General features: G+C 37.5%; 3 protein-coding genes and 1 long non-coding RNA gene across 7 annotated transcripts; 2 read left to right on the forward strand and 2 right to left on the reverse strand.

Annotated features, from left to right (window-relative positions):
- Window positions 1–883: 883 nt before the first annotated feature.
- LOC119070026 (protein phosphatase Slingshot) lies at window positions 884–8,101 on the reverse strand. Of its 2 annotated transcripts, none has more exons than XM_037174312.1 (8): window positions 7,853–8,101; window positions 5,623–5,657; window positions 5,360–5,549; window positions 4,761–5,179; window positions 3,960–4,025; window positions 3,701–3,895; window positions 3,369–3,638; window positions 884–3,255 (listed from the first exon to the last, which is right to left on the reverse strand). In XM_037174312.1, the coding sequence occupies exons 1-8, from the start codon at window positions 7,883–7,885 to the stop codon at window positions 1,008–1,010; spliced, it is 3,456 nt and encodes a 1,151-aa protein (XP_037030207.1). In that variant the 5' UTR covers window positions 7,886–8,101; the 3' UTR covers window positions 884–1,007. The 2 variants fall into 2 exon arrangements, with proteins under 2 accessions (XP_037030207.1, XP_037030206.1); XM_037174311.1 differs by lacking the exon at window positions 7,853–8,101 and adding an exon at window positions 6,617–6,820.
- LOC119070027 lies at window positions 6,838–7,395 on the forward strand. The gene is made up of 2 exons (XR_005086447.1): window positions 6,838–7,035; window positions 7,105–7,395. It is a non-coding gene; the product is annotated as an uncharacterized LOC119070027 (long non-coding RNA).
- Window positions 8,102–9,722: 1,621 nt separating the features above from the next.
- LOC119070029 (ribosome maturation protein SBDS) lies at window positions 9,723–10,689 on the reverse strand. The gene is made up of 2 exons (XM_037174316.1): window positions 10,449–10,689; window positions 9,723–10,381 (listed from the first exon to the last, which is right to left on the reverse strand). Exons 1-2 carry the CDS (start codon window positions 10,577–10,579, stop codon window positions 9,754–9,756), a joined length of 759 nt encoding a protein of 252 aa, XP_037030211.1. The 5' UTR covers window positions 10,580–10,689; the 3' UTR covers window positions 9,723–9,753.
- Window positions 10,690–10,728: 39 nt separating this feature from the next.
- LOC119070028 (telomerase-binding protein EST1A) lies at window positions 10,729–16,040 on the forward strand. Of its 3 annotated transcripts, none has more exons than XM_037174313.1 (16): window positions 10,729–10,936; window positions 11,492–11,766; window positions 11,869–12,184; window positions 12,251–12,459; window positions 12,515–12,625; window positions 12,695–12,913; window positions 13,467–13,528; window positions 13,601–13,746; window positions 14,098–14,282; window positions 14,348–14,421; window positions 14,487–14,587; window positions 14,651–14,877; window positions 14,931–15,258; window positions 15,414–15,579; window positions 15,644–15,783; window positions 15,854–16,040. In XM_037174313.1, exons 2-16 carry the CDS (start codon window positions 11,515–11,517, stop codon window positions 15,988–15,990), a joined length of 2,673 nt encoding a protein of 890 aa, XP_037030208.1. In that variant the 5' UTR covers window positions 10,729–10,936; window positions 11,492–11,514; the 3' UTR covers window positions 15,991–16,040. The 3 variants fall into 3 exon arrangements, with proteins under 3 accessions (XP_037030208.1, XP_037030209.1, XP_037030210.1); XM_037174314.1 differs by having other exon boundaries at window positions 14,490–14,587; XM_037174315.1 differs by having other exon boundaries at window positions 15,644–15,787; window positions 15,854–15,972.
- The last annotated feature ends 5,013 nt before the right edge of the window (window positions 16,041–21,053 follow it).

Raw genomic sequence — 21,053 nt, forward strand, 5'->3', positions numbered from 1 at the left:
CATCAAGATCAATCTACGATATTTTTGTAACAATTACAAAAATCTATTGAGAAAATATCAGTCAGTCAAAGGACCTGACCCACCCATAAGGTGGGGCCTAGTTAATAATATTAACATCAAAAGCGTTTAAAAGTTAATATTTGATTAATTGCATCGTGGTCAAAACACTAAATCCAATATATACCATGTTTGTGTAGTTGACCGCACGAAATTCCGTACATTTTTCTTCATGTGACAAATTTCATTGTTGGGTACAAAATAATGTGATTACAATTTGTTGAATTGAAATTTGCGTTTTTATCATTGAAATTGGTCAATATCAGTGTTTTAAGAGTGAAAATGTGTCAAATAATGATAAATTATTGGGAAAAATGTGAAAATTGTCTTATTTTGTAGCGGTAAACTACTGCAACAAGACTGGTCAAGTATATTTTTTGTGGTCAGCTACTGCATCAAAATTCTAAACAGATAAAATTAAATTCTGACGAAGGAAAAACTTAAGTTCATCGATATCATCCTGAGATATTGTTGACCAAAGTTGAAAAATTGCAGCCGGTCAGCTACTACCTCACTTACCTTTACTTTCGGGTGAATTTTCTGTAACAACACATCACACTGTCAAAGTACCACCTCATTTCTTTGTTTGTAGAATCGTAAACTGTTGACTAATTTCTAATTTTACATGTCTTGCATTTTTACCACCTTATATTGAATGTAGTTAGGTTGCTAGAGAGGGTATCAGTAATGTGCAATTGACGAAACTAATTTGGTTCAATCGGTTCAATAATTCGAATGGAAGAATTAATTGTTAAATCAACCAAAGGTGATGTCCAGGTTAGCCGAACGATTTCTTCGGAAAAGTGAAAGAAAACAACGGATCACGTCATGTTTTAAATATTTTATAAATAAATTTTTTTCTCAATCAAATAGCAGGAAAAGTGTATCTATCAAACAAACAATTGTTCTTCCTTCTTCTTTTTCATTTTTGTTTTGTTTTGTTAAATTATTTACATAGTGTTGTATGCTGCAGTATTTAGACGCTGCTTTGGTATACCCAAACGAGACAGTGGATGCGTTTTGCCATGCTGTTGCATTCGTTTGCACACATTACTCTTCGCGATTGGTATCGGATTGCTTTGGGTTATGGTTTTTGTTTGATTCGTCGGTGGTACGGGCGGTGGTCGATGAAATTCGTCCATGTGGTTCTGTATGAACGTCGGATGGCTGCTGATCGTGTGTGATTTGGAGAGCTGATGCATTTGCTGTTTCGTTTCGTATACCGACCGGGGTCGTGCTGTTTTAACCGGAAGCAATTGTTTCGATTGTTTGGTGGATTTGTTGTCATATTTGTCGACCAGATGTTTGACGTTGATCTCTTCGGTGATTGGTTCGGTTGCTTTAAAGTGCATTGATTGATCGATTGAAGGATTCATGTAAACGTTTTGGTCTGTGATGATGGCAGTAGCTGATGATGATGACGATGATGGAAGCGTTTGCATGATTGATGCTTTCGGATTGAATCGTGTGAACGTGTCATTTTGTTCGAAATTCATTTTTAAATTCTGTACGATTCCGCAGATTTTTTGTGACGATGCACTGCCTCCCACCTTACGAAACGTTTGTTTATTGTCATCGTACAGTATGGGCCGAGCGTATTCCACCGTTGTTTCGGGCGTCGACACTGACAGTCGACTGTTTATCGATGGCAGTTGATTGATATTCAGATTTTGCTCGCTGTTACATCGATTCAGAGTGATCTTGTTGGCTAGTGATTTGTTGAGTTTATCAGTCCATGGATTTGCTGTTGTGTTGATAGCAGACTTTTTCTTCGTATTGATGAAACAGGTGCTGTTGTCGTCGTTTATCCGTTTGGTCACCGACGACGATTTATCGATCATAACCTTTGTTCGTCGAACCGTTCCCGATTGCCATGCAATATCATCGACAAACGGAAATGTTCGGCTTTGATTCAATGCTATCGGTTCTCGTGCACTGCCGACAGACGAAAATGATTTATTGTCTTCGCTAGAACTCCATGACGAATACCGTGAAGTTCGACTAATTCGATGTGAACCGGTCGGCGAATCGGTTACCCTACGTGAATTTTGTTGATTTGATCGTAACTCTAGTGATTGTGTTAGGGGTGATGTTGACGTTGTGGCTAATGTGACCGTATGACCTTTGTGCTTGTCGTCATCAAAAACAGTATCTAGGGGTGAAGAGAATGGGTCTGATTTGATTGCAGTTGAAGAAATTTGTTTGTCCCGTTTGCCCATCGGCAATTTTAATTTAGTTTGTGAAGTTGAGGTCCATGTTGGACTATCACAGCTACTACTGTCTACGTTCATATTTAAAGTCTTATTCGGTTTGTTCACCTTTTCCAACGTTCCGAATTCTCCCGGATCCCATGTCTCTTGTCGGGACGTTGAATCTTCATAACTGTAGGAACATTGTGAGTCTGATTGTTTCTCGGCTGCCCGAATTCTTTGTACGGTCTTACTTGTTTCCAATTCATTGACGATCCATTTAACCGATGGCACAGGAGATTTAAAGTTTTCTTGTAAATGAACAACTTGGTTTTGTGACACGCTATAGTTTTTACCGTTGCACGGTAGTCGCACGTTTTTCGTTTTTTCAATTTTCGGTTCGCTGGTCAAATTTTCCAGCGATTTCGATTGCGAAAATTGCTTAGGAACGACATTGAACTTTTCGACATTCTTTGGTGGTGACCAGCTACTCGGACGTTTTCGTCGAAATTTCTTCCGCTTCTCCGGTGAATTTAACTTTTCCGCCGCATTCAGTGCCTGAATCAACGGAGTCGGTTCGCTGCCCGGCAACAATCGAGCATCTTTTGTGCTGTGTAAATTCGTTTCACTTTTGCTGCGCTGTAGTTTCTCCTTGTTTCGCATTGCGTCCAACATGCCCTCGTACGTTTCCAGTTGGGACAGAAAGCTTTTATTTGGTTTTATACAATTTCGTTTCTTCTTCACGTGTACCATGGCCTGATCGAAATTCCAACTGAAGGCTTTCATTGCATACGCAATAACGACCGACGCTGACCGACTGACGCCCATCTTACAGTGTACTAATACTTTGGATCCTTCTTTTCGCGCCCGTGTGATGTATTTGAATGTATTGTCCCAATGTTTCAGTAGATTTGTTTTCTCGTCGTCATACACTCGAATGTTACAATAGTCAAACATGCCCGGAAAGAAGTTGTCGATCTCTCTAGTCACATTCAGGATGTGTCGTACTCTACAAGAAAAATAAATTTCCTTTACCAATTGCAAGTGGCTAATGGATGTGGTAGTTCGATAGGATTGCATTTTAAATTATTTTTTTCTTCTTCAACCAAGTGATGAGCTTACCCGTTCTTTTGCAACTCCTCCAAATTACTGGCATTCCACTCAGATCCTAAATACACGTGATCAAATATTTCCGTTGGTGAGTCCATTTGGCCTAGAATTGTCAACATTTCCTGATCGATAAACGATTTAAATTCACCCAAGTCCATGTCTAAGTGCTCTTCAAGTCGCCCGCGAATATATTTCGACGTAACTTCGTCTAAATCAACAGACATCATAATCTCTTTGAGAGCAGTTTTGATTGTGTGTTCCGTGTCACCACGTTCAGTCGGCCTATGTTTGGAAATTTTCGTCAAATTTTGTTTCTATTTTGGGTTTCTGTTGCGTTCACTTACTTATTTCTAACAGCATCTGGAGATGGCGGTCTACGACTTTCTAACGAATCCATGGCATTCCATTCATTTAAGCAAGATCTTTCCGATTCAATTCGGTCTTCATAATAGGAGACCCATTCGTGTGATGGACCTCCTGGATAAAAATTGTTTCGCCGTGCCTTGCCCGACACTTTGTGCAACGTTTGCAGAGCCGACCTGAAATTGGCGAAAGACCGTAAAACAAAATTCGTTTCAATTGTTCATGTATTTTGATACTAACCACATTGCCTGGACCGACACAGGCTTAAAAATGTGAGTTCGACCGTAAACAGTAATACTGAAGCCACTGGAAAAGAAATGAAGAAGCTCGTTAGATTTGGATTGAGTTCATTTAAATCCCAATAGAAGGTTGCACACTTTAGAGACCAGCTGTTTGTTTGGGTTGCTAATTAATGTTTGTTAACATGTGGTTCGAATCGTATTTCGTTTTCAAGAGTAGCTCTGTGAAGCATTTTTTTGACGTAAACTTTTTGCGTGGAGACGCAGAATGCGTCACCCAAAACGATATCAATTGCTTCGGAAGTATACACAGGGACTGGCGTCACATTTGGATTTTTGATAATGGATTTTTGATAGGTTTTGAACTACAAAAAATAAACATTAGGTAGCGGGTCGTGCAGTGCATGTTACTATTCAACTTTTTCTTTTTCACATCCCCTCGACTTCTCTACAAGCTGACTGAGAAGTAGATCATGTTAAACTTTAACATTGTTAAAGTGAATTTATCACTCAAAAACGTTGCTGGACGTATAAGACGTGTATGTCAAACAAGGCCTTAAAAAGAATTGATATGTATGTGGGCTCACAACATTCTTAATACAAGCACAAGCATGAAACTTAGAGTTTTACGATGAAAATCTAAAATCTGAATCTAAATGGACTTAATTGAGACTCTTGGCCCACATTCCGAATTACTCATTGCAGTTGTTCTGGTGGGTACCAAAGGTACCATAATGGTACTACCATTCATTTCTAACAATTCCTGTAGTCCATAATTTTACGATAAACAATTTTGACTCACCCGTCACCGTCCAGCCGAATCGTCGTATCTGCTAATATCTTCAACACCAGACCGACCGTTGTTCTTTCATTACAATCGATTCCCAACAAGCAAGACTCCTCGATTTCATTGGTTGCATTCACATCCACATCGTAGTCAAAATCGTCGGTGCTTTTCTGACAGAATTTACTGCTAACATCGACCATTTCGTTCAGTTTGAAAATATCACTATTCCGGACAGCGTCACTTTGGAAATGGTCCACCTGTTTTCGATTGCTGGATTTGATTTGAACATCCGCATGAAATGACGACGATGCATAGTTTTTGGTGTTGTATTTGCCGGTATTCTGTTGCTGGTGTTGTCTGGAAAATTTTCCCAAACGTGACACTACCACCAGATAGCGTGTGCGGCCAGTACGAGCAGTTTCCAGTTTAACAGCCTGGAAAATGAAGTTCCACGATTCAGTTTTCGAGTCGCAACAAAAAAAAAACTTTTGATCGGCTTGCACGAACGACCATTCACAAATTACGCTCTGCGGGAGGGGTGCATCGTAAGAGTGAACGTTTCGCGTGCGTACTCTGTGAATGGTCTGCTGATTGCATGGTGTCCCTACACTTACCATTTTTAACGTTTCCTCTTCCCTTAACAAATAAAACATAGATTGTAGATGACGTTGAATATCACTTCGTGCAAATGACTTTAAGTATTGCGAATCTTCCGAAAGAATCGTCTGAATATTGCTGTCCGTTTCTTCGTTCGATTCCAGTGCAACAGCAGCTCCTTTTCCCGCAAAAAAATAGTCGTTGACACTGAGGGAGGGAGAAAAGAATTGAACAGAAAAATGGCAATGAAAATCATTCAACCGATGACAACGGAACTTACTTTTTGCGTGACGAATTCTCATCGACTGATTCATCCTGCGAAAGAAAGAAAAATTAATTAAAACGCGTGAAAATGATTAGGCATCACAGACTCTATTGTAAGGACAAGACAATGGAACTTTCTTTAACCAACACAGTCCCCTTCATAGTAAAATGTCGTGACAACAAATTAGATGATCGTTATCATGATGCAGCGAAAAACTACCATCAAAACCTCTGTGAGGCAGACGACAATCTTTTTGCTGCAACAGAAACTTTTATTCTTGACGGTGAACGTATCCATTGTTTAACCAGAACAAAAACAAAAACAATTGTCACGGGTTGCCGGTGTATTACACATCTTCATATTTTCACATACGGTCAACGGTCTCAGGGCCGTCATAAAGGATGTATAGAAAATCATTCCACCTGCAGGAAAATTGTTTCTTTCTTCTTTTTGTTACTGATGCGTTTCCGGGTTATATAGACAAATGGTTATTGTTTCATACTTTTTCGTTGACCTTGAGCACTCCTATCGATGTAAGTAAACTGAATTTTTACATTTTTTAGGCTTGTCTTTTGCCAGTCATTTATGATGGACATGTCATCCGATCATTTAACATTCATATCCCTCAAGAAATTCCTAGTCTCTGCATAGTTGACCTTCCGACTCAACAGTTCCCAAGTAAACCAAAAACGTTTCCATTTTATTGCAAATTTTATCTGGCTTGTACGGATTTCGAATTCATCATCGAAAGGGGACATGATGATAATTCGTCTGGTATGAATGAATGTCTTGGTTCCCATTAAGAGTTTTCGGTCGGTCGATCGATATAACAGTAGCGACTATAGCGATAAATCTTTGGCTCAAAAACCACTGTTCTGTACCAATGTTCAAGAGGATTTGGTATATGTCATAGGGGCGTGCAGGCAGAACCAACGGTAATCCGTCTAATTTTAAGAACTTGGGAAAATTTCGTCATAATTTTCAATCGTCCACACTTCGATATTATTACCGGGTCTTTGCGGTCGTAGATTACACAAATTTGACTCCACATCATATCGACGGTCTAACCAATTTTGATCTCAATCAACGATTTGCATAACACTTCGACCTACAAGCACTGGAACTACCTTTTCTAATTCAACTGTTTATGGCACACTAAATTCGTCAACACTTTTAATCGAATTACTTTATCTGAAACAGTATATGTAGCACAACGTGCAAAACGTCGTCACTAACTTTTAACAAACAGAAAATTTAAAGGAAAAAAAAATTGAGAAAACAATTTTGCAATGACGATACCATGTAGTATAACTGTCTCAAATGAAAACATTTGAACAGTTGTTGTTGTTGTGTCGTAGATTGTGCGTTTTGGTTTTCCTGATTGGAAATGAATGTCACACAATTTTTGTTCCAGAAACCCCCGAAAAGGTCAACGATGTTCAGATTTTTTTAATTTTTTAATTTTAGATTGACATTTTACAGTTTCTATCATTCTAGACAATCAAGTTCAATCACACAGCAAATAGCAACAACACTGACGATAGAACATTCGTTCATAACTCTATTATATGAAAAGAAATCCGATAATATTTCGTTGGTCTTTTCGCGTGTCCTTTTTGGTTGATGACCTTTCATACATTTACAAATCGCACGGAACACAAATTCATTTTCGAGAACTCGGAACCGTATAAAAATAGTCAATAATCTTGTAGCAATACAAAATTGAAGTATAATAAACAATTGAACTGAAGTGGCAGCACTCCAAACATCACATTAAGCAATCGATTCGAAATTGCAGAAATATAATTAGAGGATGAAGAAAACCCTAATTGGTGTTTTGATTTGCTAAAACCATTGTTTGCGTATTCTAAAACCATTTTTGGGCACTCGCGAACACTCTCTTTTCCAAAAACAGGCATTTTCCATCACAACATTTTTACAGCGAACAGCACACACATATATATATATATTTATATGCCATGCTATATTATTTTCTCGGTCCCTTATCGACAAAATTTACACAGTGCAATGCGATACGGTTAAGACAAAATAATAGCAAACTCCCTACAGATTATAATTCGTAAATAACAAAATGCCAACCGATTTTCACTGTGAACACAATTCCAATGAATTTCTACAATTTAAATTTCCGACTAAAACACAAATCATAATGTGCTTATTGCACAAAGAAGTATGTTGATTATGCTCATTTATGACAAAAAAAAAATAACAAAAAAAAACTCACTGAATCTTCTGTGCTCCTTTTGACGGTGGCCATTTAAACCTGATCAAAAGTAAGCGAATGTCTTTATTATTGCAACGTTGTATTGTTAAACATTATTCTACACAGGAAAACACATAAATTTGCAAAATTTCAATTATTTTATCGTGAATCAGAAACATTTTTATTTGGCCATATTAGATTTTATATTTTTTTTGACGGCCACGAACTTATTCGAAATTCTTTTTTCGATGTCCACATATGGGTTCCACTCTCTATTTTCTTATTACTTTTTACGTTTCTATCATTTCAATCTAATGGGTGACCATATTGACAGTGTACGTTCACTTCTTATTCCATAATTTTCAGCATTTCAAATGGTTTTTGGTGGGTACGGTGAGCCCATACAGCCTAAAAGAGGATAGTAGTGAAACTGAAACAAATTCAGAGGTTTTTTGTACGTTACAATTGGAACGTTGGGACGAGGCCCAGTTAAGTTTTAACGATTTTCATCATTTCATTGATTCTCGCAGATTCTCGTAACTCCAAATATTCGTAACTTGACTGACATGTACGTGTATAAAGTTATGATCGGAGCGAGACGACCAAATACCAGTGTCAAAATGTCTCTATCTATTTCATCATAACACTTTATAAAATCCGATAAAAACTGTCAAGTTAACAATAGAATGAGGACCCAAGTGTTGCCATTATGTTATGGGGGTATCGTAGGTTCAACATTCAAAATACAATAAGACATGTGCAAATAACGAGAAATTTCTCTACTGTAGGTCAAAATTTCGTATACCAGCACAAAATTTGTATGCGTGTATGCGGTTTGCCTCAAGGCTGTATACTTTGGGGAGGTCACGCAGACCGCCATTTTATTAGATACGCGGGAACACACCACTTCTGATGATTTTACATGTAAAAAATTTCACCACATCATCAAGACGACGAGAATCATCAGAGTAGGTGAATTTTTGTATGAAATCGGCCATTTTATCATCAACTGTGGTGTGTAACCCGCGTATCTGTATCTGCGTGACCTCCCCAAAGTATACAGCCTTGGTTTGCCTTACAGATGAACAATAGAAATACAATGACAATGTCTCTCTGAACTTGGAAATTTTCGTTCTAACTGAGGGATCATAGTCATTGATATGGTGGCAAACCCCTGACTATATGGATGGGTCCAGAGATTAGTTTCTGAGAATTTTTTGGTTTCGATTTCGATATCATTTCAAATTTGACTTTGTAGTGCTACATCTTCACTTCGTCTCAAGCATGGTTGCGTCCGCTAGTAATACAATAGCTTTCTAAACGTGTCTTGTATGTGCGTTACATTATAACTGGCGTAATTTGTATGAGGGACTTGGTGAAAAATGTAAACAAAACAATTCATTTCACTAAGTCTCTTATGCAAATTACGGCAGTATAGTAGTAGTGAAAGAATGGATACAAAAATTTATCACCGATCGTAAGTATCACCAATGTTGAAACCATGTCATTGAAAGAAGACGTAGGACTCTAGCTAGAGTGCTTTGATCAGGGAAATGACAGCAGGTGCTCAGACGCTATTATCTTTTCTATGTATTTAACGAAAGTATTCCTTTCTAGCGTCTTATATATTTTGTTCACTTCCAAAATAGTAGCAATGCACAACATGACCATCTGTACCCTATGTACATGACTCCGTGTGCATTAACTCTACGATTTCTTTAATTTATGGGAGACACTGAAGGTTTGCCTTACTTTGGATCTTTAGTGACGTACTTAATCATGCTCAGAAGTAATCCATCAGAATGACCTTTCCTTTTCAAAAGAACAGTTATTTCAACAAGGTACAAAACGAGCAAACTTGCTGAAAAGTGTTTCCATTCAGATTCAAGAGAAATGCAGCAACATTTAATGATCCAGCGGTTTTATTCCAACACTTCCTCATTATCAATGACCTCTTTCAAATTTAACACTTCTAACCTACCCGTTGACTTTGATTCGGCCGTTATAATGTCGTTAATTATTTTAAAGCTGCCAGGATCAATCAGTCCGATGAGTGACAAATTTCCGTTATCCCAATCCTCCTCCTCCACCGACACGCAATGCTGGACAATTTTCTCTTTCATTTTCTTTGCATTGTTGCCGATCAGCGACACTTTAATGCGCATGTTCGCACGTTCCAGCGGGATGCTAGCCTTCAGCAGTGGTATAACTTCGAGCGCTTGCTGCTTGGCATTTTTGTTCGGCTTCACCGAGAAATGGATGTCCTTCATTGCCTTTTCGATTATAGACACCGGATACGGACGCTTCGATTCGGGATTGATGCATTTGTCGGAAATATTCGTTGCAATGTCTCTGAACAATGAGTCTAGTTGCGATGATCGTTCCTTTTCGGATACCTGCAGTTCACCCTTTTCCAAGATTTCTTTGCAAATGACGTCAACGTCGTCGGTGTTGAACGCTTTCACCAAATCTTCCTTCTTCGCATGCTGGCCTTTTGATACGTTTAAAAAGATTGAGTGTGTTTGTAGCACCTCGTCGATATCTTTTTCGCTGTGGAGAGTGAGTCGGATTTGACAAATAGGTTTTGATTGAATTGCCTCGCGCTCGCTGTACTTACATATTATTTCGCCATGACAACACTTTGTTCTTATAGCAAGCTACTTCGAACCGTTTGCCACACTTCTTGAGCCGAACAACGGCCACATTCGTTAAACGAATTTGATTTGTCGGTGTGAATATTTTGGACATTTTATCAGTGAAATACTTCTATAATTTTACGGCTAATAAATGTAGTGCGTAGTGCAATTTGTTGTTTTAGTTATTCTTCTTACTTTCTGTTCAGTTCGAAATTCATAGCCACATTGCCATAATAATATTGCACAATGAGACACCTCTTTGACAGCTGTCAAACGTGACTTCATGCAAAAACGAAAATATTTTTTTTTTGCGTAGAAATAGAAATCATACAAAAAACGAATCATGACAAACACGAGGGTCATAAAAACCACAGAAAAGAACGTAAACAAGTGAAATTTGGAGAAACAATCAGCACACATGTTGTGATATTGGTATTCACAGGTGCTGAACCACTTTTAGGAATATTTTGTGAGTTTCAATTCAAATTTGAATCGTACCCTTTATCGTTATGATCCCTTCCGGAATAATTGAATTAAATTCGAGTTGATTGCTAGATGATATCTCGCTTTGATTCATTAAATTGAGGAGTTATGGCAGGACAATACCATCTGCTGTAATCATCAACAGTGTCAACGTTTCGTTTTCGACATTTCTCTTTTCATTTTGATAGTAGACAAAACTTTGACTCATTCAACTAATTTAAGGAGTGAATCACCACAGAGATTTCTACCAGCCAAGAGTCTATTGTTTTCAAACTGTAAAATTAACACAATGCCAAAAGAGTACGAAATTTTGCTTAGACTCGTCATAATCTCACGACGAACCCGAAGCTTCTGGTGCTCAAGTCGAGGATGTCATTTTATTGTCACCTCCTTTACACAACGTGGTTTCTTATAGAGATGAGATAGTACGGTCCTATTGGGACCGATTTTTCTGCAACAGTTTTTGCACGTTTGCACATCCTACCATGATGTTAAAGCCTCAACAATTCATTCTAGTTTTATTTGCGTACCAATTTTACAGAATATAATTTGCATACATGTGCCATGTCCACAAACACACCAGGCTTATTGAGCATCAAACAGCCAGTTCCGAAGAAAACTACACCAGAACAGGAATCAGTTCGGCCCCTCGCGCGATTCTTTATAGCAAACATTAACTTCTATTCATACACTCGAGCGAAATGGTACGACAACATCAGCGCCGACTACAAACCTCATACACACAAAATAATCGAACGTTTGAGGGAAGCTGATCGATCGATGCAAAGTGATATTGTTACTGGCGAATGCCTTGAGGTAGGTTTACGTGACGTACATATTTGGAGTCGATGGAAGTCGAGGGAAGGTGTTGCTAAGATTGGATGTGTCTTATAAGTATTCGTTCACCTTTGGCTCTAGAATTGGGACAAATTCATGGAGTGCCGACAGACAATCAAAATGTTATCGGAAAATTGCATACGGAAAGAGATGAAACTTTGCCGGAAGGAAAATGTGGAGCAACATCTGTGGAAGATACTGTACTACAATCTTATCGAATTTTTCAAAGTGCTGATAGCCGAATCAAAACTGGAGGAACGGACGACGTACTTCCAAACGAAATTGAAAGCAATCATTGATGATGGATTAACATTTTATTGTCACATGCTGGATGTTCTCCAAACCACATACAATTTTCAGCTGACGGATCTGTTGGAAACGGATGTCGACCCTAGAGGTATTTTTGAACGGAATGCGTAATCGTTACATTGAACGATGATGCGAGGAGTGATTCTTCTTTCAGTCAAATTCAAAGACAACAAATTCGTTCAGCTCGCCATGGTATCGGCGCAGAAATATTTTCTATTTTTGGGAGACTTGTCCAGATATAAGGAAACAAATAAAGCGAACGGCAATCTGGCCTCGGCTAAGGAATATTACTTGAAAGCACAAAGACTGATTCCATCGAACGGTGTTCCGTACAATCAATTGGCATTCGTTGCTTTGCATTCAGTAAGTTTGAACACGAAATCCCATCGCCTCAAATTGACACATTGATTTTTGACAGAAAAATAAATTCGCCGCCGTTTACTACTACATACGCAGCTTAAAGGCGTCGAATCCCATTCAAACGGCCAAAGAAAATCTGAAAGTTTTGTTTGACGAAGCAAGGAAAAGCGTAAGTGACGAGAATCTACAATCGGTGAACCGAATTCTAAACGAAAATTTCTTTTTAATTCGTTCACAGTACGAGGCAAACCGTAAGACTGCAATGGAACATAAATCGCCGGTTAAAACGGTGAAGGAGGATTCGAAAAAGTCGAAAACGGATGATGAAAACTCTCGTCAGGAGATTTGGATTCATCCAATCAGTGGCAAATCGATGAATCGACGTACCATGCAATTGATTGAAGATGATGACACGGATGGCACGGATGGAGAGTTTGATGATTTCAATGGGAAAGAGGTGAGTGTTTCTTGATACGTACAAAGTACTGAAGGGAAGGCTGTCTAGTTCTTCTAAAATATTGGTCCCTCCTTTCGTCTGTTCATAATCATTGCTTGAGTAAATCTTCTGGAATTATCCGGAAAGACATTTAATCCAAGGTCGGTCGCAAATACACAAAAGTTATTAAAGCAAAAAATTCCTCAAAAATGTTTATGAAAGTCGGTTAACTGGGCTGTCGGAGCTGAAAGGAAGCATCAGTCTGTGCGTTGATGCCAAAATCGTCGGGAACAATAATTGTAGCCCACTAACAATAGTTCAAAAATGACTCGGAAAAGAAATATTCAATCGGACCATTGCGGTGGTCATTGTGATAGTACACATCGACTCTTGCATGAAAAATAATTTTGGCCAAAATTAGGAAAGAAAATATAAATTGTGCTGAGAGGACTGCTTAAATGCACCCTTCAAAGATTGCGCCTAAAAAGATTTTTTTAAAGAAAGCGTCTGTGCTTGACTATACATAGAACAAGCATTCCCATGATCCAGCAGCTACAATCTTACTTTTTTTCAGATTGCCAAACGCTTCATGACCAGCTTTGTGAACGTTCACGGAAAACTCATCACCAAAATTGGGTACGTCATTCCGTCCTATTGGGCGCAATTTGCGATGCAAACTTAACCAAAAATAATCATTGAAAATTACAGAATGGACAGCTTTATGACATGTGCAAAGCAAATGCTGAAAGAATTTCAACGTCTACTGAACTGCAATCCCATTCCATTGAATTTTCGCTGCTTCCTACAAATCTTGTGCATTAATGTCTACACTATTTCCGAGGCTCGTAAGAAGAGTAAGAAGTGAATTCGATTTTCCATTTTATATTCGCTAAATTTACAAAGTCATTCAAAGCTGGTTGGGTTGGTTTTTCTTTGTTTAATGGACCCAAGAGAAGGAGAGAGAGAGATCGATTTAAAAAGTTTTTTGAGTGACTCAAAAATTACATTTTCTTCGGAATAGAACTGAGTATTGGGAAGAATATCCATTCTGGTGTCTCTGTCTATACCGTATCACTTATAAACTGTGAAAATCGCTTAATCCCTCGCTTTGGCCATCAATTTTTTCTCCCTTATTCATCAATGCTGAATCCCTCCCCAAATCTGCGAGTCTAACAATACTCAACAAGCAAACAATTACTTTGCAGCCGCCACGCAAACAAGTAACACTCGTTCCGACATCTTGGACGCTTCCTTATCCATATCATTTTGTATGTTCGAATTGATGTGCAGAAAGTTCGTCGAACTATCGGACTTTGCATCGTTGCAGCCTTATTCAGATCTTCAGCTGTCAATTCCGGAAGATGCGGAAATTATTTTGCCCTCAATAAAGGTACCATAAAGACGTCATTGTGATGCCGATTCGATTTGCTTGAATTGGTTTTTTTTTCTGTGTAGACATGGACAGACTGGATGGCTTCCAATGATGAATTGTGGATTCCTTTACAGAGTCTTGCTCAATATAATGTTGGGTAGGTGTTAATTGGGAATGGTTTTCTTTCGACGGAATTCACTGCCCAGTCTTCTACTTTTTCAGAAGCGGCGCTGACGTTCCACTGTATTCATTCAGAAAGTTGATGAGCTCCCTGAATGGAATCGGTGATTTGCTTAGTGAGTTTAGCTTGAGTCATACAAATGGTGAGATTAACGTCTATTGAATCGATGACATTTTACTCAAAAATTAATTTGTTTCTCTCTAAGGAAACGCGTCAATGATAACTCTTCCAGAGGACGTAATGCTCGAGGGTTTCCCACTGATAGCTAGTGCTGTCAAGCCAATTTTTTGTCTGAAAGCGGAGAAGAAAAAATCGATTTCGCTGTCGCGACTGCAAGTGATATTAGATAATGGAAATAAAATTTTTACCGCATACAATCCCAGTAAGCAAGAAGCTGTAAATGTTGCACCCCAATCCACTGTAAATACCAAGGTAATGAATCCAGTCCGAGTGAGGCGCACATGTAACTCCTTTATGTACTACAGATATATGACAGCTCTACCGAAGAAGAAGAAATTCTGGATGATCAACTCGCTGATTTAAGCGACAACAATTCCAACAATTCACCGGATAATTTGTCAGAAATTCAGAATTTGATTAGAAGAAAAATGGAATTGGAAAAGCGTCATAAATTGCAGACACGAAAGGACCAACGCGTCCAAGAGATAATGGAACAAACACAGGTCTCTCAGTGCATTGAAGTGCGGCCGAAGTATCTGATCCCGGACACGAATTGTTTCATTGATTTTTTGGATCATCTGAAAGAGCTGGCAGCGACAAAAAATTTTTATTACTTACTGGTGCCAACGTTTGGTAAGTCAATATTTGAATCGTTTTGTACGTGCGGAATGTTGTGTCCAACTGCTTTGTGAATGCATAAAAAACCTCACTAAGCAAAAGCTCTTTGAATGTTGTACCAACCCACATCACATATCGCCGTCAAACCGTTTTGTTTCTTCTTTTGCTAGTTATCAACGAAATCGAAGGTTTGTCGAAGGGTACGCCGCCGTCGGAAGTAATGAACAATCAGGTAGATGTGCCGCCATCCAAACGAGAATATGAACGCTGGGAAATGGTTGGTAAGGCTGCCAAGGAGTCGCTAAACTTTTTGAAAAATCGACCACCAAACATCAAGTATGTATGGAGGGAGAAAGAGAGGGGAGACAGTGACATTTTTACAAACCTAATCGATTTTCAGATGTGTGACCAGCAAAGGATCAATCATGAACACATTTTCGTTCACATTTGAAGAAGTGTCAGCGGAACGGGGATGCAATGACGACCGGATACTTTCATCTGCCGTTAACTTGTGCAAGAAGTCAGCTCTTAAAACGAAAAGTTAGTTTGAACCAATCTGATTGTAGACGAACGGCTCCGAGTTGAACATTCTTTCCTGTCCATTTTTCAGATAATGTACAACATTTGCTACGAGAAGTGGTGCTATTAACAACTGATCGGAATTTGTGCGTTAAAGCTCTAGCCCAAAATATTCCCGTACGACAAGTACCTGATTTTATGGAATGGGATGTTACCTTTGGAAGTTGAATATTTTTGTTGAAAATTTAATGGAGAAAAATAAAATGTCAGACTGTCGATATGGGATTGTTTTAAGTACCAGACACCGAATTGGCATACGTTCTTTGTCAATCAGTGACTAGTTCATGATAACAGAAAAGTTTACACACCAAAGTATGCGTTGCGTGTTCCGCTCGTTCGAGTATTTAAACAAAATTAGCATCAGTCGATCTGATGATACGTTTTGTAACATTGCGACGACTTGCCTCAGCGCCGACAAATTCAGTAATTGAGTTTGGGTGTTTTCTCTCGTTCTTTTTTTCTGGAAGAACGATCGCTTTTAAGGTTGTGAAAAGTGCTTAAGTAGCTGAAGAATGAGCTCAATAATTGGTAAATTTGAAAATCCGAATTATTGGAGTTATCAATTGCTCCAATTCTGACGATAGTGCAGTCAAAAGTGGATTTAAAAAAATCTGTTCAGATGTTAAAAACGTCGGTCGAGCATATACCAGCAGTTTTGCTATAGGATCTATTACTTCATTTGATCTAAATATTTTCAAAAAAATATTTTCGAATCTTTTACTTCATGTTTTTGAACATATATTTCGCTACATAAGACCTCATTAGTCAGAGCATGTCGTTTAATTCTGAAGTCGTTATCGACTGATGAGTCCTTTGCATTTACAAGTAAAATTTGGTACTACCAAAGGCTGACTACCTAGAGAGCCTTTGGTGCTACTCAACAGAGTATGATTCTACAAAAAAAGAAATAAGCTGGTAGGTTGACAGCGTCAAAACGATGTTTGTTTGCTAGAACCTAGAAAGAGTATTGGTTCAAGCAATTGTTCCTTTTGGTAAATTACTAAAATTTTACCGCTTTCCTAGGCAATGATGACATCTGAAATTCACTACTTCAGGATCACTACAAACACGAATATGATAATTCATCGAAGGTATCAATTGACCTGTGATCCCTTTATATTTGTCCACTCCCGGAGACAACAATCACTTCCAACTATAAAAGTGGCATTAATTACAAGTCAGCATGTCACCTTTTAACTTAATTAAAAACGAAAAAGATCTGGTGCATAAAATTAGCAAATGTATTCGAAAATATTTATCATGAGGCACACACTAAGTAGAAACGCTGCTTTAGAAAGATGATAATTAGCATTAACTGACTCAGCGCCTGTACCAACAGTTAATATCCAGGTGTTAATGTCTCACAGTGTACAAACCTGGAAGATTTCCGGTTGCGGTCAGTGGTTTGAAGATGAAAAATCTAAGTGCTGCGCTTATTCACACGGTACATTACCTAATATATACAAGTTTAAAGATGCATCGAAACCACATTCGAGAAAAGTATTCTTTGAACTTTGCATCGTGTTAAAAAGGCAGGAAATTTTAAATGAAATGTTCGATTGCAATGATTTTATTGAGTGGTCATTTTGAATCAATGGAATTGTTCCTGACCAGCAATATTCACATGGTCTTTCTCTCGCAATTTGCTGTTAATTTGATGACCATTTGTTATAGTCTAGTCGATAAGGGCAAACGTTTACCAAAATCAGTTGCTCAAACAGCACTTAAAATACTTCTAAAAGTATTGTAACAAGAAGAGACATCATTTTTTGGGAAAAATTTTTTTGGTCTCTTCTTGTTAGAAAAAGTTTAGAAGAATTTTAAGTGCTGTTTGAGCAACTAATTTTGGTAAACGTTTGCCCTTATCGACTAGACTATTATGTAGAATGTTGTGTCCAGTGTCGCATTCATCATTTTTGGCGATTCCAGTAAACGTACATGTAAGAAAAAAGCAAATGAGAACAATTTTAAAATTTTCCTCAAATGTGGAGTTGAAGTGTATATGTATATTGGGTGGGCGCACCGGTCATGGACCAGTAGTCGGACAACTATTGCTCTTTCATTGACAAACATTTTCTGAATGGAAGAACAGTAGGTTTCCGTTTTCTGGTTACATGTCCGGAGACAGGTGCCTCCACCGTGGCGTGTATGCAGAAAAAATTTTGAATTCAAAAATAGTCAAAATACTTTCGAATTGGTTCTTGTTCCAGCTACGTCTAGCAAGAGTCGTTGTTACTTCTGTTGTTAATACAGCCAAGTGTTTGATTTAAAAATCTACAACTTCATTTGTTTAACCATTCAGTAACGCATTGCCTTGGAAGGGCTGACATTCTACCCATTCCAAGTTATTGCGTTTACAGGAACCTTTTCAAAAAATTGGTTTCTGATTACCGAATAAAACTGAAACCGTTTGAAAGTTTTATATTAGGAAAATGGTACCGGTAGCTGCTTATGCTGCTTGTCATATTTCTGATTTGGCAATTTGTCTTGATAACTCTAATTGTTGAACTCAAGCATGTATATGGGTAACCCACTGAGAATACCTTCTGACAAGGTTGATCAAATACCATTGACCATAATTGGCCGAAAAAAAGTCTTAGGAGAAATCTTTGCAAATTAATGACCAAAAATAATAAAATTGATCAAAGAAAAAAAAAACTAACAGCACTATGCATCGCATCACTAAGAGCCATCGTATTGCTGTGAATGAAATTGTATATTTGTTTTATTAATGAAAATTAGAGACATTACCATAATACAGTGGTGATGTGATGGTAGCAAAATAGCGATAAAAAAATCTAACTGTTGACCCAAAGAAGATCTCGGTTCTTACTCATAAAATGATTAGAACTTATAGTCAAGCTCCGACAACCAGATTTAAAAAATTAAGCAAATATTTCTTTAATTAATGAAAACGAAGAGTTCGATCAAACAACTTCAACAAGACAAAGTCTTCAGTCTGCTGAAATTTTATTGAAAAAACAGCAAATTTCGATAAATTGAATAAGTGATGGTGATGATGATATTAATGGCACAAAATAATTAGCTTGTAAGAAGAAGGACACTCCAATAATCATTTGGTGAAGGAAACATTATCGAGAAATTAAAGTTAATTAGACTAAAAAAACGCAGCGATAAACGAACAGGTAAATATTGTGAGGGTCAAAATTAGTGTTATTAATTATCATTTTAACGCATTTTTGTTTGAAGTTTGTTTTCATATTATTGAGTAAATTTCTGCATTCACTCTTGGCGCTTGTGAAAGTACTTTCGTTAAATTTCATTATCAAATGTTGAAACGATAAGCGAGTGTGTTTGGTAATGCACTGAGGAAAAAGAGTTGAAAATCTCACCTGTAGTTGGTAATTTTGGCTCCAGGTAATCTACAATTGCTGCGACAGCTGTGGCAGCTATTGTAGATTACCTGGAGCCAAAATTACCAGATACAGGTGAGATTTTTAACTCTTTTTCCTCAGTGTGTAATAAATCTACAATAAAATCATAAAAACTTAATTAAATTATTAAATTTAAATAGAATCGAGCAGTTTTCATGTCTCAACCTTTCACAAACGGTTAAGCACATGTGCAATAAGCAAAAACACTTTTCAATTCTTAAAATCTCTTTATATAACCTCATATCCCAGAACACCACATCGGACATCGGTATAGAAAAAGTTTAGAGGGTCTATGGTTCCAGTGCGTAAAAGACCAATTGCCGACATACTCAAATTTAACAAGGTGAAAATTAGCCACTTTCATCCCAACTTCAACCGAATCTTCCTCAGAAACTTTTTAATATAATTTGTACCTTCTACGTCTTCACATGGCAAAGTGGAATGCAACGGAAGCCACACCAAATTTCTTATGTTTCAAATTTTTATTTTTTATTTCAGTACTGTAATTAGTAAATGTGTCGCGATGTAATCAGCAAATCTATTACTTTATTAAGTATCGACTGAATAAATTTGATGCAAAATCTTTTGTTGTGTTGCGTCCAGAAAACGACTCATTACTGTGTGAACAAAACAGTTTTTTTTTTCGCCTTCGTCTCGAAATACAACCCTCCCCCACATCTCAACAAAATATGTCCCAACAAGACAGTGCTCATTATATTTGTCGTCGATGTCGAAAACAGATGAATTAGCGAATCCACCATTACTTATCGAATAAATTAGATTTAGATTAGATTAGCTTAGAGTATCATGGGCAAACGTTCCTAAAATTAATATTCCTTGACAAATAATTAAATAACTGCATAACCTCCTTTCCATAAAATTACTGAATTGAGATACTAGTGGTCTACGAAATTATACTCCTCGTAGGTAGGTAAAATTTTATATATTTCTGCAGGTTGAGACCATATTTGCACTCATTTACTCAACACATTTTCTGGCCTGGGAAACCATTAAAACAAAAAGTAAACATTGAGGTAAAGAATTTCAATTTAGCGGCCAAGTATATTGGTTCCAATGCCTAAATTGATTGCTAATTTTACCATAAAAGTGTTTCAGCTTGGAATTTGTGAGTATAAAATGTTGTACCCAAAAGTTTACGATATTAAATGCGCATAGAGTTATTAAATACAGCCAGAAATGAATATTGTAATGTTCCGTTACACGTGTGTGATTATAAAAGTCTCGTTTTGAGAAGAAATATAAAAAAAACTTAAAATAAAATTTAAAAAAAAAATATTCGCATAACACAAGCAATAAAAGTAAACATTCTGGTTTTATATAAATAATTAAGAAATTGATTCGTTTCCGCTACAACAACACCGATGGACGGGGCAGTATACGATAACTACATGGAAATGACACCGCTCATATTTTTCTCCTAATTCACACACGGAAAAAAAACTCACTCTCTCGAAAGCTCTGTCGATTCAAGAAGTTGTTTTATCTTCTTTTTGAATCTGCGGACCGTACTTTTTTCGCAAAAACATTGAAAAACTGCATGGTCCTTGTAAATCTACTTGTAATATTCAATGATATTGATAAAATAAATCTTAAGCACAAAACGACACTTTAAACACGATCCAAGCAAAACACTCTCCTAATACAACCACTTCAGTTTATGGGTCATATTATCGTTGGTTGTGTCATTCAAAACGCTTCATGATTTTTTCTGCATACAATTTAGAAAAATAGAATTGGGATGAATTATCACCACAAAAATTCGAAGCATATGACAATTGAGTTAAAATGTTAATCATCATCCACTTATCAATACTG

Source organism: Bradysia coprophila, assembly GCF_014529535.1.
Source record: "Bradysia coprophila strain Holo2 chromosome X unlocalized genomic scaffold, BU_Bcop_v1 contig_44, whole genome shotgun sequence".
NCBI classification, from domain to species: Eukaryota; Metazoa; Arthropoda; class Insecta; order Diptera; family Sciaridae; genus Bradysia; species Bradysia coprophila.

Bases quoted from the DNA above. Each gene is read 5' to 3' on its own strand.
- LOC119070026 (XM_037174311.1), bottom strand. From the start codon at position 6,661: ATGATGTGGAGTCAAATTTGTGTAATCTACGACCGCAAAGACCCG. The intron at 5,550-5,622 runs GTAAGTTCCGTT...TCCCTCCCTCAG, and splicing joins GAGAATTCGTCACGCAAAAA to TGTCAACGACTATTTTTTTG. The intron at 4,026-4,760 runs GTGAGTCAAAAT...TTTCTTTTCCAG, and splicing joins ATTCGGCTGGACGGTGACGG to TGGCTTCAGTATTACTGTTT.
- LOC119070029 (XM_037174316.1), bottom strand. From the start codon at position 10,579: ATGTCCAAAATATTCACACCGACAAATCAAATTCGTTTAACGAATGTG. The intron at 10,382-10,448 runs GTAAGTACAGCG...CACTCTCCACAG, and splicing joins TTGTCATGGCGAAATAATAT to CGAAAAAGATATCGACGAGG.
- LOC119070028 (XM_037174313.1), top strand. From the start codon at position 11,515: ATGTCCACAAACACACCAGGCTTATTGAGCATCAAACAGCCAGTTCCG. The intron at 14,283-14,347 runs GTACCATAAAGA...TTTTCTGTGTAG, and splicing joins TTATTTTGCCCTCAATAAAG to ACATGGACAGACTGGATGGC. The intron at 15,580-15,643 runs GTATGTATGGAG...ATCGATTTTCAG, and splicing joins AATCGACCACCAAACATCAA to ATGTGTGACCAGCAAAGGAT.